The sequence below is a fragment of the Barbus barbus genome (genome assembly GCF_936440315.1).
Source record: "Barbus barbus genome assembly, chromosome: 9".
Lineage (NCBI taxonomy): Eukaryota > Metazoa > Chordata > Actinopteri > Cypriniformes > Cyprinidae > Barbus > Barbus barbus.
Window position 1 is genome coordinate 26,143,607 of NC_136737.1, and position 14,642 is coordinate 26,158,248.

Below are 14,642 nucleotides of genomic sequence, written 5' to 3' on the forward strand. Positions count from 1 at the left end.
ATATTTAGTTTAAGTCACTTATTTGGTGAAACGTAATATCTGGATTATTATATGGTACATGGTAGTTATAATAAAGAAATATTACATTTTATTCAGTCTCATTTAATGTTCCTCATGATAGTTAAATGTGCTCTGATTATCCTTAATAATTAACAATAGTTTAAAACAAGATATGGTTTGTAGTACTAATTATTGAGGCCCATATCCGTCCGTCTTCCATGCCGCTTATAAATCTACCAGACGCGGGGGTGCTGGATGATTACTGACCATACAGCAGTGGAGGCGGAGTAAAGAGGTTAGGAGAACGTTCTGGAAACCCTCAGAGAACTTTCTGGGAACCTTCTTGGAACGTAAATAGAAGGTTCTCTTTAGGTTAGGAGAACAGAACATTCTCTTTAGGTTAGGAGAACATTGAGAACCTTCAAAGAACTTTTCTGGGAACCTTCTTGGAACGTAAATAGAATGTTCTCTTTAGGTTAGGAGAACAGAACATTCTCTTTAGGTTAGGAGAACATTGAGAACCTTCAAAGAACTTTTCTGGGAACCTTCTTGGAACGTAAATAGAAGGTTCTCTTTAGGTTAGGAGAACAGAACATTCTTTTTAGGTTAGGAGAACATTGAGAACCTTCAAAGAACTTTTCTGGGAACCTTCTTGGAACGTAAATAGAATGTTCTCTTTAGGTTAGGAGAACAGAACAGAACATTCCCTTTAGGTTAGGAGAACATTCTGAGAACATTCAGAGAACTTTCTGGGAACCTTCTTGGAATGTAAATAGAAGGTTCTCTTTAGGTTAGGAGAATAGAACGTTCTCTTTAGGTTAGGAGAACATTGAGAACCTTCAAAGAACTTTTCTGGGAACCTTCTTGGAACGTAAACAGAACATTCTCTTTAGGTTAGGAGAACACTGAGAACCTTCAAAGAACTTTTCTGGGAACCTTCTTGGAACGTAAATAGAATGTTCTCTTTAGGTTAGGAGAACAGAACATTCTCTTTAGGTTAGGAGAACATTGAGAACCTTCAAAGAACTTTTCTGGGAACCTTCTTGGAACGTAAATAGAATGTTCTCTTTAGGTTAGGAGAACAGAACATTCTCTTTAGGTTAGAAGAACATTGAGAACCTTCAAATAACTTTTCTGGGAACCTTCTTGGAACGTAAATAGAAGGTTATCTTTAGGTTAGGAGAACAGAACATTCTTTTTAGGTTAGGAGAACATTGAGAACCTTCAAAGAACTTTTCTGGGAACCTTCTTGGAACGTAAATAGAATGTTCTCTTTAGGTTAGGAGAACAGAACAGAACATTCCCTTTAGGTTAGGAGAACATTCTGAGAACATTCAGAGAACTTTCTGGGAACCTTCTTGGAACGTAAATAGAAGGTTCTCTTTAGGTTAGGAGAATAGAACGTTCTCTTTAGGTTAGGAGAACATTGAGAACCTTCAAAGAACTTTTCTGGGAACCTTCTTGGAACGTAAATAGAAGGTTATCTTTAGGTTAGGAGAACAGAACATTCTTTTTAGGTTAGGAGAACATTGAGAACCTTCAAAGAACTTTTCTGGGAACCTTCTTGGAACGTAAATAGAATGTTCTCTTTAGGTTAGGAGAACAGAACATTCTCTTTAGGTTAGAAGAACATTGAGAACCTTCAAATAACTTTTCTGGGAACCTTCTTGGAACGTAAATAGAAGGTTATCTTTAGGTTAGGAGAACAGAACATTCTTTTTAGGTTAGGAGAACATTGAGAACCTTCAAAGAACTTTTCTGGGAACCTTCTTGGAACGTAAATAGAATGTTCTCTTTAGGTTAGGAGAACAGAACAGAACATTCCCTTTAGGTTAGGAGAACATTCTGAGAACATTCAGAGAACTTTCTGGGAACCTTCTTGGAACGTAAATAGAAGGTTCTCTTTAGGTTAGGAGAATAGAACGTTCTCTTTAGGTTAGGAGAACATTGAGAACCTTCAAAGAACTTTTCTGGGAACCTTCTTGGAACGTAAATAGAATGTTCTCTTTAGGTTAGGAGAACAGAACAGAACATTCCCTTTAGGTTAGGAGAACATTCTGAGAACATTCAGAGAACTTTCTGGGAACCTTCTTGGAACGTAAATAGAAGGTTCTCTTTAGGTTAGGAGAATAGAACGTTCTCTTTAGGTTAGGAGAACATTGAGAACCTTCAAAGAACTTTTCTGGGAACCTTCTTGGAACGTAAATAGAAGGTTCCAAAAAATTGTTAGCTGGGTGAACTGTTACAGTGTGTTTTCACAGTACAGCGGTTTATATCTGCCAGCGGACTGATGACTGAACTAAAGGACACAGCTGCACTTGGAGAGACACCGTTATCACCTTTAATAACTTCTGAGAAAGTCAGAGGTGAGAGTCATGGATGTGGTTTGATTAAAACGGAGATAGAGAGATCTGACCTTGATGAGTCCACCGAAGGAGCGCGAGCGCGCGTGTTTTTTACTGGTGGGAGTCGTGTTCTCGCTCACAGGAGTGCCAGGACTCGACTGCTTGCCGAGCTGAAACCAGCAACAACCACACAATAATTACAAATCACATTCGAGAATAACAGATTAAAACACCACACTTTTTCAAATGAATCACAAAATAAATATAGCAAAAGCGCTCTAATTTTTTAAAAAGAGATCTGCTGCCTTCAGTATCATATTAATATGTTAATAATGCGCATTTCAATAGTCTCAACAGCAGGTTATGACTAAATGCCTCTAATTATAGCTATAATAGCATGTAGTGCATTACTGTAGTGTCAATAATACTAATAATTCTATACTACTACTACTAATATAATTTTATATTATATTATATTATTACATATAGAAAATTATATGCAAAATGTAAGGGTCTGTTGTAAATACAAATAGTATATTAATAAAAAAACAATGTATTTATTGTAAAAATGTATGGTAACATAAAAAGCCAACTAAAGGGGTCTGTTGTCGTTTGTATAAATAATAACAATAATAATAACAACAACAATAATAATAAGCTAAATTGATTTTGTTGGGTTAAAAACTAAATAATTATTGTAAAAATGTAATAAGTTAATAAAAAAGCTATGATATGGTTATGATTATAATAATACTTATCGCAATAGTGTCATTAATAGTAAGAAGAGAAAGCATGATTTTTGATTGTCAGTTGATATTTAAATAATGACAAAATAGGGAAAATTAAGGCTAATAAAAGTTTAAAAAATAATAATATATTATATAAAATAATGATTTTGATAATAACAATAAACATTTTTATTTTATTTAAATTAACAAACTTGGTGAAAATGTAGAAAAACAACGTCAATGATCTGCTGCTATTATTAATAATAATAATAACAACAATTACAGGATTTGTATTTACACTGACTGAACTTGTGAAATGGGACACAGTGTGCTCTCACCTGTCGGATGAGTTTTTTCTTCTTGGCGGAGTTCGGCATGTGATCGTTGACGTGTCGACAGAGCTCTCGGAGCGCCTCTTCTGTGTGATTGTCCGAGTCTAAGCGCACTCGCGCTCCGCTCCTCTTACACGCCGACGTGAACAGAGAACCTTTGACCGACAGCAGCTCCAGATCATCCTGACAGCAGACACAACAGCATTAGCTCAAGAACAACCCAATCAATGAAGAATGAGCACCAACGCCACAAACCTTGGAGTGAATCATTTTAGTGTTTGCGAACTGAAGTCTGGCATGTTCCCTCAGATACGCCGGCGCCTTCGCAGAAGAGAAAACAGATTTGACTTGTGTTGTTATTGCTAACTAAAACCATTACAAATCAGGTTTGTTACCTGAAATAAATCGAAATAGAAATATTAGATGAAAAACATTTAACCTGAAAAATTTAATGAAAATGGAAATTAGAAATGTTTCCTTGGAAAGTACTGAAACTAAATAAAACAAACTAAATAAACAAAGATATATACAAATAAAACAACAAAAATAACAAAAGCAAATACTAAAATGACTCGATCTAAAGCTGAAATAAAAATAAAAGTTAAACAGATTTTTTTTCTTTTTTTAACTCAAATTACAGAGCAAAATTAGAAAAGTTTCTTTGACAAGTAACTGAAATAAATAAATAACATTGAAGCTGAAGTACTAAAATTACTAAACCTAAAGTTGGAATAAAATAAAGCTAAACATTAATATTCGAAAAATTACAAAAGCACATAAAACTAGAAATGTTTTCTTGGGAAGTAATTGAAAAAATAAGTACTAAAATGACTAAATCTAAAGCTGAAATAAAACTAAATGATATATGATATATATGATATATATATACACACATACACAAAGTAGTCAACATTTGAAGTGGATCAAAACCTTTCATTAAAGTTGTCCTAAAACCAAAAATGGTATTCTTGACTTAGGACAACTTTGATTACCTTTTTTGATCCACTTCAAATGTTGACTACTACTGTGTGTGTGTGTGTGTGTGTGTGTGTGTGTGTGTGTGTGTGTGTGTGTGTGCGCGCGCGTATATGTATGTGTATATTATGTGTGTGTACTGTGTATATTTATTATATAAAGACACACATACAGCATATATTTGGAAAATATTTACATGTATATATTTATATCCTATATAAATATAATGAACAATATTTAATAAAAACTTTAATATATAAACTTAACATTTTTATTAAACATATACATGCATGTGTGTGTGTGTGTGTGTGTGTGTGTGTGTGTGTGTGTATGTGTATATACATAATAAATATGCACAGTACACGCACACATATTATGACAAAACTAAAAGAACACAGTGCCATGTTAATATGATGTTATTTCCCATCCCATCAGTTATGTGAAAATAATAAAAACAACTGCATTTGTGGGTGAGGTGGGAAAAGTACCCGAAAGATCTTCTGGGAGTGTTTGATGAGAAAAGTCATGCCGCTGTTCAGTTTATTCAGGTTCTCCTGAAGGACACTGGCATTCATCTGAAGATAGCAGCACATGACACATGACACATGACGCCTGAACCAGGGGCATTACAACTAACTAAAACTAAAACCATAAAAAACATGATTTTCATTACTGGAAATTTACCTAAATTAGCTTTTATTTCAGCTAGTTAAAAGTTAGTTCAGCAACATTTTGTATTATCATTTAGCTTTAGGGATGCACTGAATGTTAGGCAACGGAAATAATTCGGCCGAGAATATTTATTTTGGCACAGAATATGTGAAAAGACAGAATAAATTGTACCGAACAATGATGTGATCAAATGGAGTAGCGCACTAATGCAGCAAACCTTTCAGAAGTGTGAAAGCATGTAAAACAGTCAGAGAAAGATGCAGAAGTCATTACAAGCACCAACAGCGAGAGACTGTTTAGAGCTGCATCTCATGTCTTCGATGGGAAGAGGAAGAGCTGGTTGTTGCTGGTTACTCTATGATGATTGAAATCGTGAAATGGCCTTAAACAATTAGTAAATAAACAGCAGAACATTGTTTTCTAATACAAATGTATGTATTCAAACAGTGCTGCACGAGCTCGCGATGCCAGGGTTCAAAGCCCAAAGCGCGAGAAAAATCTGCTCAGTAACATTATGAATTTTTTAAATAATATAAAAGACAATAATAAATTACAACAGCTCTATTAATACATTTATTATAACACGCACACAGTGTTCAAGTTGGGATCTGTAATATATTCTAATGTTTTAAAATAAGTCTCTTCTGCAGCACGGCTGCATTTATTTGTACAGAAATACATAAGGGGGTCTCAAAAAATGGCCAAATAATTATATTTTACTAGCTTATTCATTTTAAGTTAAATTGTGCTTTGTTGGCATAGCGTCTGCTAGAATATTGAAAATGTTCTGTGTTAAGTAAATATTTTTAAATTGTCGTTTTGTAATCATTTTTTTCTTTGAAAAGCTATAGACAAAACAGTAAAAAGCTAATTTTGGCTATTTAATTTATGCAATGGTGAAAAAAAAAAAAAAAAAAAATGGGCAAAAGACGTGTTTCGGCCCAGCGTTTCATTTTGTTCGGTTTCGGCCAAGAATTTTCATTTCGGTGCATCCCTATTTAGCTTAACTTGATTTAAATAACTAAAACTGAAATAAAAAGCAAAAAAAAAAAACGCACAGAATACCTAAAACTAAAATATCAATGAAAACCGAAAATCTAAAAGTAAAAACAATATTAAAAACAGGTCTAATAATGTAAAAAGAAAGAAGCGAATGGCGTACGTTCTTGGGCCAGATGATGTGCGGGGCGAACATGAGCGCGAGGTTGTGCGCGGACATCTTGTTCTTGTCCTGCTGTTTGGCGGTGTGGTAGAGCAGGTCCAGCAGCAGCTTGAGCAGGGTTCGGTTGGCGGTGGGCAGCAGCATCAGCAGCAGCTGCAGCGCCTCGATCTGTCGCTCCTTATCCGGCAGACTCGTCTTGTTGCCTTGATCGTCAAACAGGCACAGCTCTGCGCAGATGGACAGGGATTACGAGCATTCGTGAGATGCAGGGATCATTTCTGTCAACAACATTTTTTCACCAATGAAAATGAGACGATAATGAAAGAAAAACTTGTTTTGAATGACAAAATCAGAATTTTCCTCAACGAACAAAAACGAGTCGACTCTGCTGCGTAGAAAGTTAGACGCATACATTTATATTAACTACAGTTAATTACATTAACTATATCATAGCCTATTGATGTATCAGGTGGGACATAAGCTAACATGCACTTGCTGCACGTCTCACAAAACGTTCAAAAATGTCAATATCTGGGAGTTAGAGAAGGGTAGACATATGGATAAATTTGACGACTCAATTCAGTCCGGGTTTCTGAGCGCACCTCTCACATAGCGCACAAGTAGACTTTCACGTCTCCTGAACAGAGAAATACACACTAAATGAGGTTGATGAGTATTCACATAAACACATTCGGTTACGTCTGATGTGAACGTAAACAACTGGGAGAATTTCGAACGTGTGTCAGTACATTGCATCCGTGCATTCAGTTTTAAAGAGACAGAAGCTGAATTTAGTCTCTATTGACTATAGCATCAAAAGACAGATAGAAAATCACTCGCTGCTCTTGAATGATTCACTTTAGTAGCCATGATAAAGATTCAAATAAATACGTCTGCTTGAAAGAATAAATAATGTGGTAAACAAGTTGTTATAAAGAATGCATAGTTAGCCTATATAACCATTGGTATTTCATTGAGAAGACCACCATGTTCTTGTTTCTTTATGAGAAGGGGTCTCGTTTCATTTTAACTAGTGGTGTCAAAATTAGCGCGTTAACGCAGGCGATTAATTTTTTCAATTAACTCCAGGGCGGGGCTAGGGTTGGCCACCCCATTCACAACTGCTGCCTGTGTCACTTTTTTCTTGAAAAGGATTGTGTTTATTTAGATGCAGAACGTCTTTATGACCGCCAGGCTCTGAGCGCGTTAAAGATACTGTGCTGTAGCCTGTATCATTTTATATCAAACAGCGAAAGAAAGTACATGCATGTAACGTCCTAGTTATGCCTTCAGTTAAGGCATGAAGTTACCAAAAAGGCGATTAAAGCTGCCTTAAAACTGTGTGCGTGCATTCAATAGGTTATATATGCGTCACATTTAAGAACATGTCTCTGAAATGGTTTTAAAAACGGTCCTGATGCACCGCAGCACTGTCTCCCTCATCTAAAACACCCAATTCAACTCGTCTGATAATTAGTAGAGGCTTTAAGACCTGAAGTGGGTCAGGAAAGGTAACGTAAAGAGATGTGTGAGAAAATAAGATGCGTGTCAGTTCTGCGTCACGTTCAGCAGCAGCAGCTTTTATTTATTTATTTTAATTTTTTTTACTTTACTTTTAAAGCAATAGCAGGCAAATAACCTAATAACCAGCTGCTGTGATGTCTATTAATCCAAGAACAAAAGAAAAAAAAAAAAAAAAAAAAAAAAAAAAGAGGAAATCAATAACTTTTATAGTTTTAAGGGGTTCATCTATATTTAATTTCGTGTTTGGTAAGTATTAATTTTCTGTATATTTCTGCTGAAGGGCACAGCTAGCTAAATATGTCATTTATTATAATGGGTTCATGTGAAGATTGTTTTAAGTTCACTTAAATTAGACGTTAAGTCTAAGAAATGTTAAAATTGATAGCTCTCAATTATACTGTAATGCTGAATGGCTACAGTCAATGGTTAAATATTCAGAGGAAAAAACTATTTTATAGAGACATCAGTAGTATTGATATCAGTGATGCTGGCCTTCAATCATAAAAAAAGATGCCATTAAAGAAATATTAAAAATATACTGTATGTTGTTTTTTGTACATTGTACATTTGAAGATTGAATGTGAAATTATTGCAATATAAAAGTATATTTGTTAGGTTTGATTAATCGTGATTAATTTTAGAAAAATGTGCAATTAGTTTTTTAATCGATTGACAGCACTAGTATATATACATATATATAGATATGTGTGTATATATATATATATATATATATTATATATCATTTTCAATACTATTTAGGGCAGATAGGGTATAGTGTATAGTATGTACATTGGGACACAGGGATTGTGTGATTATGAGGTGCCAGGCACGACAAAAGAGAAGCGAACGCGGAGAGAGAAAGCGAGTGTGTCAGAGAGAGCGAGAGCGAGAGCGAGAGCGAGAGAGAGAGAGAGAGAGTGAGTGAGAGTGCGAGAGAGAGAGAGTCAGAGTGAGAGTGAGAGAGTGAAAGAGAGAGAGAGAGTGAGAGAGTGAGAGAGAGAGAGTCAGAGTGAGAGAGTGAAAGAGAGAGAGAGTGAGAGAGTGAGAGAGAGAGAGAGAGAGAGAGAGAGAGAGAGAGTGAGAGAGTGAGAGAGTGAGAGAGAGAGAGAGAGAGAGAGAGAGTGAGTGAGTGAGTGAGTGAGAGTGAGAGAGAGAGTGAGAGAGAGAGTGAGAGAGAGATATGTATACTCATATGTGATAAGGGTACAGTGCCTGACATTTTTGCGCCTGACCTTAATGAATATACATTTGTAGGAGTTTCCCTTTCAGACGCTAAATTCCTGGAGGAGAGTATTGAAATGAATCAAGAAACGCCATTTATTAACGTATGCTCTCATCAAATTACTGGCATTTGGGCCATTGCTTAACACCCAAAAAAAGCATGTCTTTAACTATTTTGCGCTTGAAATAGCTGCATTCATTGTTGCTAGGAGGAGGCACCGCAGAAAACAGAGAGGATATTTTCCAATTTATTAAGAATACCAGAAGAACACATTATGCGAACATATCGTTTGCCAAGCCATGTTATTTTTAATTTGCTTCAGGCAATAAAAGATGTCTTGGAACCCTCGACTAGGAGTCACGCAGTACCAGCTCTATCATTTGGTCTCCGGTTCTTTTCAACATACTGTGGCTTCTTTATTTGTGACTAAGCTAATTTGAGCTGCGCTTGGTATACTGCGTTGGTCGATATATAAATAAGATGTTGCGTCTGTGTTCTTTAATTTGCGCATTGTTAGTAAATCACACGCAGAAATTTCCTCTCCCTTTTTTGCCCTTTTTAGTAAAACTGGCCCTTAATAATCAAACCTATACAATGAGTTTGGTAATTTTAGAGAAATGCTTAATAAATGCATTACACCGTAACTAAAGCCATTAGATTTTAGCCTACTAAATCTACTGTAGACTCAAATCTTATGATATTCAGTCGACTAAAACTTTAGTCAAAAGAATATGACTAAGACTAAATTGAAAATGAACACTGGTGAGGGGAGGGACTGATCTGCCAGACCTGTGATCTTCAGGTGAGCGTGCAGGTGCCGCTGGGTCAGCAGGGGCTCAGGCAGCTCCCCCAGGAAGCTCTTGAGGAGCGTGGCAACATCGTTGGGATGGAAGTCACCGGAGGAGAAGTCGATGTCGGCGCCGCTGTTGAGCTGCTCTCTCAGCATCTGCTGTCTCAGGCTGTTCCCAGGAACCCGAAACAGACCCTCCACATGCAGATCTGCACGACAACAACTTTGTTATCAACTCAACAAAGGCAAAATATAGTTGAATATTGAATACAAAAGAGACTGTCACGTTCGGTTTGGTAACATTTTGCCAGCAAAATCCAGTCATTTCAATAGAAATCCAGGCAATCAGGAAATTTGATATTTGATATTAAGAATAATATTATCACAATAATGTCAACAACAACAGTAATAAGCATGATTTTTTTTTAAATAAATCACGCGCATAAATAGTCATTATAATAAATAATATTAAATCTCACTAATTAAATAGAGTTGATAGAAATGATTTGCTTTATACAAACAAAAAGATATGGATTTAATAAAACATGATTCCCATTAAGGAACATCTCATTTAAAAAAACAATCATTTTCATTACATTGATATTTATTAACTTATTAGACATTACTTCCACACATTCTCAATTTCAGTACTCGGGTGTCAGATTTTACAAACATTGACCTTACACGGAAAAAACGATATAACTATAATTTGAGGTAATAATTCACACAAACTATTTTGAACTTGATTCACAGCATAAATCATTAGAGACCTAATTGTAAATACTTTGCCACTGAAAATCATTTTTAGGGCGTTTGAGCTAGCTATTTGTTGTGAATTGAACAGAAAATATTTTAAGTTAACTCAACTATTTCCGTTTCGCTATTTCCGTCGGACGCCTACAGAAGCGCTTATTGAGAATTAACAGAGGTTTCGATGATGTTTTTTGACACTACCATGATGGAGATCAGTGTTTGCTTTAATTGGGCTCTTGATCATTGACTTTGTAACATGAACTTTTCTTTGGCTACTATACCAATGTGTTTTTAAACACATTTGTTGTGGCAAAAATGAGCCAAGGCAAAATATGTAGCATGTTTTGCTAATGACGTAATCATCATTGATCTGATTTGATCCAGAGTCCCTTCTCTTACCAAACAATGTTACGATATTATAACTCACTTTTGCTGAGGTACACGATGAGTTGATATATCTGGGCTATTCCTTCCTCCGTCAGAGGCATGCCGAACACAACAACTTTGTCTGGAAAACAAAAGATATAAACCAGTTAACAATTAAATATATTTTCAATAATAATGCATTTAATTCCTTTATCATATGTAATAAATTTTATGCTATTACATTTCGCTTTCTAAAGACTATATTTCATTGACAGCCTTAGTTTATAACAAATACATTTTTCGTATATGTGACTCTGGAGCACAAAACCAGTCATAAGGGTCAATTTTTCAAAACTGAGATTTATACATCATCTGAAAGCTGAATAAATAAGCTTTCAATTGATGTATGGCTTGTTAGGATCGGACAACTATTTGAATATCTACAATCTGAGGGTGCAAAAAAAATCTAAATATTAAGAAAATCGCCTTTAAAGTTGTCCAAACGAAGTTCTTCGCAATGCATATTAATAATCAAAAATTAAGTTTGGATATATTTACGGTAGGACATTCACAAAATATCTTCATAGAACATGATATTTACTTAATATCCTAATGATTTTTGGCATAAAAGAAAAATCGATAATTTTGACTCATACAATGTATTTTTGGCGATTGCTACAAATATACCCCAGCGACTTAACACTGGTTTTGTGCTCCAGGGTCACATTTATTTGCAAATAATACATTTGAATTCACTGTCAGTTTAATCAAATCTGAGTTCATTATAATTAAAGGATTTAGTGGAATAAATTTTAAAAACAATGAAATTATTAAATGCACCATGAAATATTGCAATAAATACATTTTGTAAAATGTAACTTGAAATATGTCTTGAAAACAACAAAGTTATATATACACCTTGAAGTAAAATGTAGCAGACAACATAAAACAAATATATTAAATAAAAATAGAAATACTTATTATATATAAAAAGCATATTATGAAATAATATTCATGTAAAAGGCCTATTTTATATGATAAAGCATATTTCACATTGTTTTTCATTTGAAGGTGCACTACTGTTCAAAAGTTAGAAGTAAGTTTTTTTATGTTTTTAAAGGATGTCCCTTCTGCTCACAAGAGCTACATTAATTTGATAAAAAATACAGTAAAAATTGTGAAATTATTATTACACTTTAAAATAGCTGTTTAATATGCGAGTATATGTTCAAATGTAATTTATTTCTGTGCTCAAAGCTGTATTTTCAGCATCATTACTCCAGTCTTCAGAGTTGAAAACAGTTGTGCGGCTTCATATATATTTTTCTTTCATGACTCTTTGATGAACAGAAAGAACAGCATTTCTTTGCATCAACTTATATTTATTAAATTGAATTGATTTTATATTTACAACTGAATTCATTCTATATCAGTGCCCTCATTTCATTGGGAACCAAATACTGTTAGTCACACAAAGACAAAGTTTTCACCCAATACTGTTAACTGTGAATCTAGAGCTGGCCAGTCGATAGCGAAACCCTACGGCAGGAAACTAACTTGAATAGCAATCGGTTAACTTCAGAGAACTTCCCAAAACAGACGACGTAATTCTCACACTGAAGGTTATTCAATAGTTTTTGTCAATAGCGTCTGCAATCTTCCCACAGAAGAATCAGCGGTGCCTCCACAAGAAGCTCAAAGGCATATCGACAACAGACCGTTTGTAAATTAGTAGGAAGCATGAGGATTATGAATTATTAAGCATGAAGAATTAATGCCCACTGCAGGATGAAACAGAAGCAGAATACATAGTCAATGGAAAATGACTATCATTTCCAAAAACCAGTTCTGACCTTTGCGCTTGAGGAAGTTGAACGAGCGGAAGAAGCCTCCGGCCGCAGTGCCGTTGGGCGTCTTGGGCTCCTCGTCTAGTAACTGTGAGAATTCGGCCCCTGGGAGGTCAATGAGCCGTGTGATGTTACTCAGCACCAGCTCGGTGAAGGCCTCGGGGCGCTCGTGACGCAGCTTCTCCACGAAGAAGTCAGGGTTGAAGATGATGGGCAGCCGGCCGTCACCACTGCCGCCCATTTCTGAATCCTGACTGATCACAACATTGCACACCGTGCCCCTACGAACACACAGATATCATAACATAAAGCTGGTTTTATCGTTTATCTACCCATCGAATTGGTCAACTAAAACATTAAACATGTCATTTAAACACACCACGACTTAAGAACTTTCATTTTTTTAATAAAAATTAATTTTTATATTTTTTGAGGGGCATAAAGTAAAAATGTCAGGGCGACACAACTGTACTTTCATCACAGTAAAGAAAAATAATTAAAATAATTAAATTCTTGAAAAAAAATCATGAAGTAATTTTGCATAATCTTTCCTAAACAAATATATATTTAAACAAAACTGATTCACTTTTCAGTAATGTCTTTGATTAATATAACTTGCAAAAATCATGCAAAAACAAAACAGGGAATGTCATGTGAATAAATCGCTTAAAATATACAATAATTTAAATAAACTAAGCCAAGGTTAGCTCAGGTTTAAAATGTCATGCGGGGCAACTCAAAAAAAACATAATATTTATTAATTAATAGGCTTATTCAAGATATTTGTGAAAAAAAAAATATATATATATATTTTTACTTGAAGGTTACGCCACATGACGTCAAACTGAAGCATTTTAAATAAACAATTTTTAATTTATGTAAATCGGAAAACATTTTTATAATATATGCAATGGTATAAATTTCTTATACCATATACATGTGCGTTTAAAACTAGAATTGTCCTTTTCTTTTGAGGGCCATAAACTGTAAACGTATGCATTTATTCTTATTTTATCCAGCAAAGACCTTTAATGAAACAATACGATTACATACTAGATTAAAAGAAATATTCACACATTTTTGCATGCTCATTTAAAGCATTCAGCTGTCAACTTAATAAAAAAAAATAGACATTTCCCAGATAATATTTTAATAAGTTGCTTCGTTTTCAGTGCAATTCTACAAGGCTTTGGCAGAAAAGGTTAAATCAATAAACCTAGAAAGAAAATAATTCATGGAACAGTGAAATAAAAAATAAATAAATAGCATCAAAAATGGTATACTACATTACTAATAACCTGGCATGTGTGTTTAAAACTGATTTTTCCTGTTCTTTTAAAGGACAAAAACTGAAAATGAACATAGAAATGGTCATTTTATCCAACAGAGACATTGATGGAAGGCTTGAGTGATGAAAAGTGTGTTTAAAACTGCTTCTGAGCAATGATTATGAATTATAATGTATGAAGAATGAAAGTATTACCATGGTAAACCGCGCTGAAAACAGCTGTCACTTGGTTTCGCTCTTATTGTGATGGCACTGAAGTAAGTTACAGATAGTACTCTGATATTTACCATGCTCTGAAAGGATTTTACATGGCTTTTCTCTAAAGAATACCGAGTATTAACGTTACTATGGTAAAGTTAACTTACTGCGTGTTTTTGCCCATTCAGAGTTACCACGATGATTCTACCTCACTGCTTCCATCCATCAACGTCTTTGCACTTATTCAAAAGTGTAAATATTTTACTGTATTTTCAGACTATATGTGCTTGACTAACATTTTAATAAACACATATTCGTTACCTTCTGTCTCGTTTATCTGCATCGGTGTCTTTCTCCGCGGCCATCTTTCATCTCCCGTTTGAATCCGCCGCTGCTGAGGCGTTAACCGCTGCTTAATCATGATTGGACAGTGAAGAAGA

At 34.8% G+C, this 14,642-nt stretch overlaps 1 protein-coding gene across 1 annotated transcript; it reads right to left on the minus strand.

Annotated features, from left to right (window-relative positions):
* Window positions 1–2,320: 2,320 nt before the first annotated feature.
* Window positions 2,321–14,610, minus strand: LOC306874606 (rho GTPase-activating protein 19-like). Its single transcript, XM_079424754.1, has 9 exons — window positions 14,524–14,610; window positions 12,723–12,997; window positions 10,931–11,011; window positions 9,750–9,959; window positions 6,215–6,441; window positions 4,869–4,955; window positions 3,661–3,726; window positions 3,412–3,588; window positions 2,321–2,515 (listed from the first exon to the last, which is right to left on the minus strand). Exons 1-9 carry the CDS (start codon window positions 14,565–14,567, stop codon window positions 2,342–2,344), a joined length of 1,341 nt encoding a protein of 446 aa, XP_079280880.1. The 5' UTR covers window positions 14,568–14,610; the 3' UTR covers window positions 2,321–2,341.
* Between the last annotated feature and the right edge of the window lie 32 nt (window positions 14,611–14,642).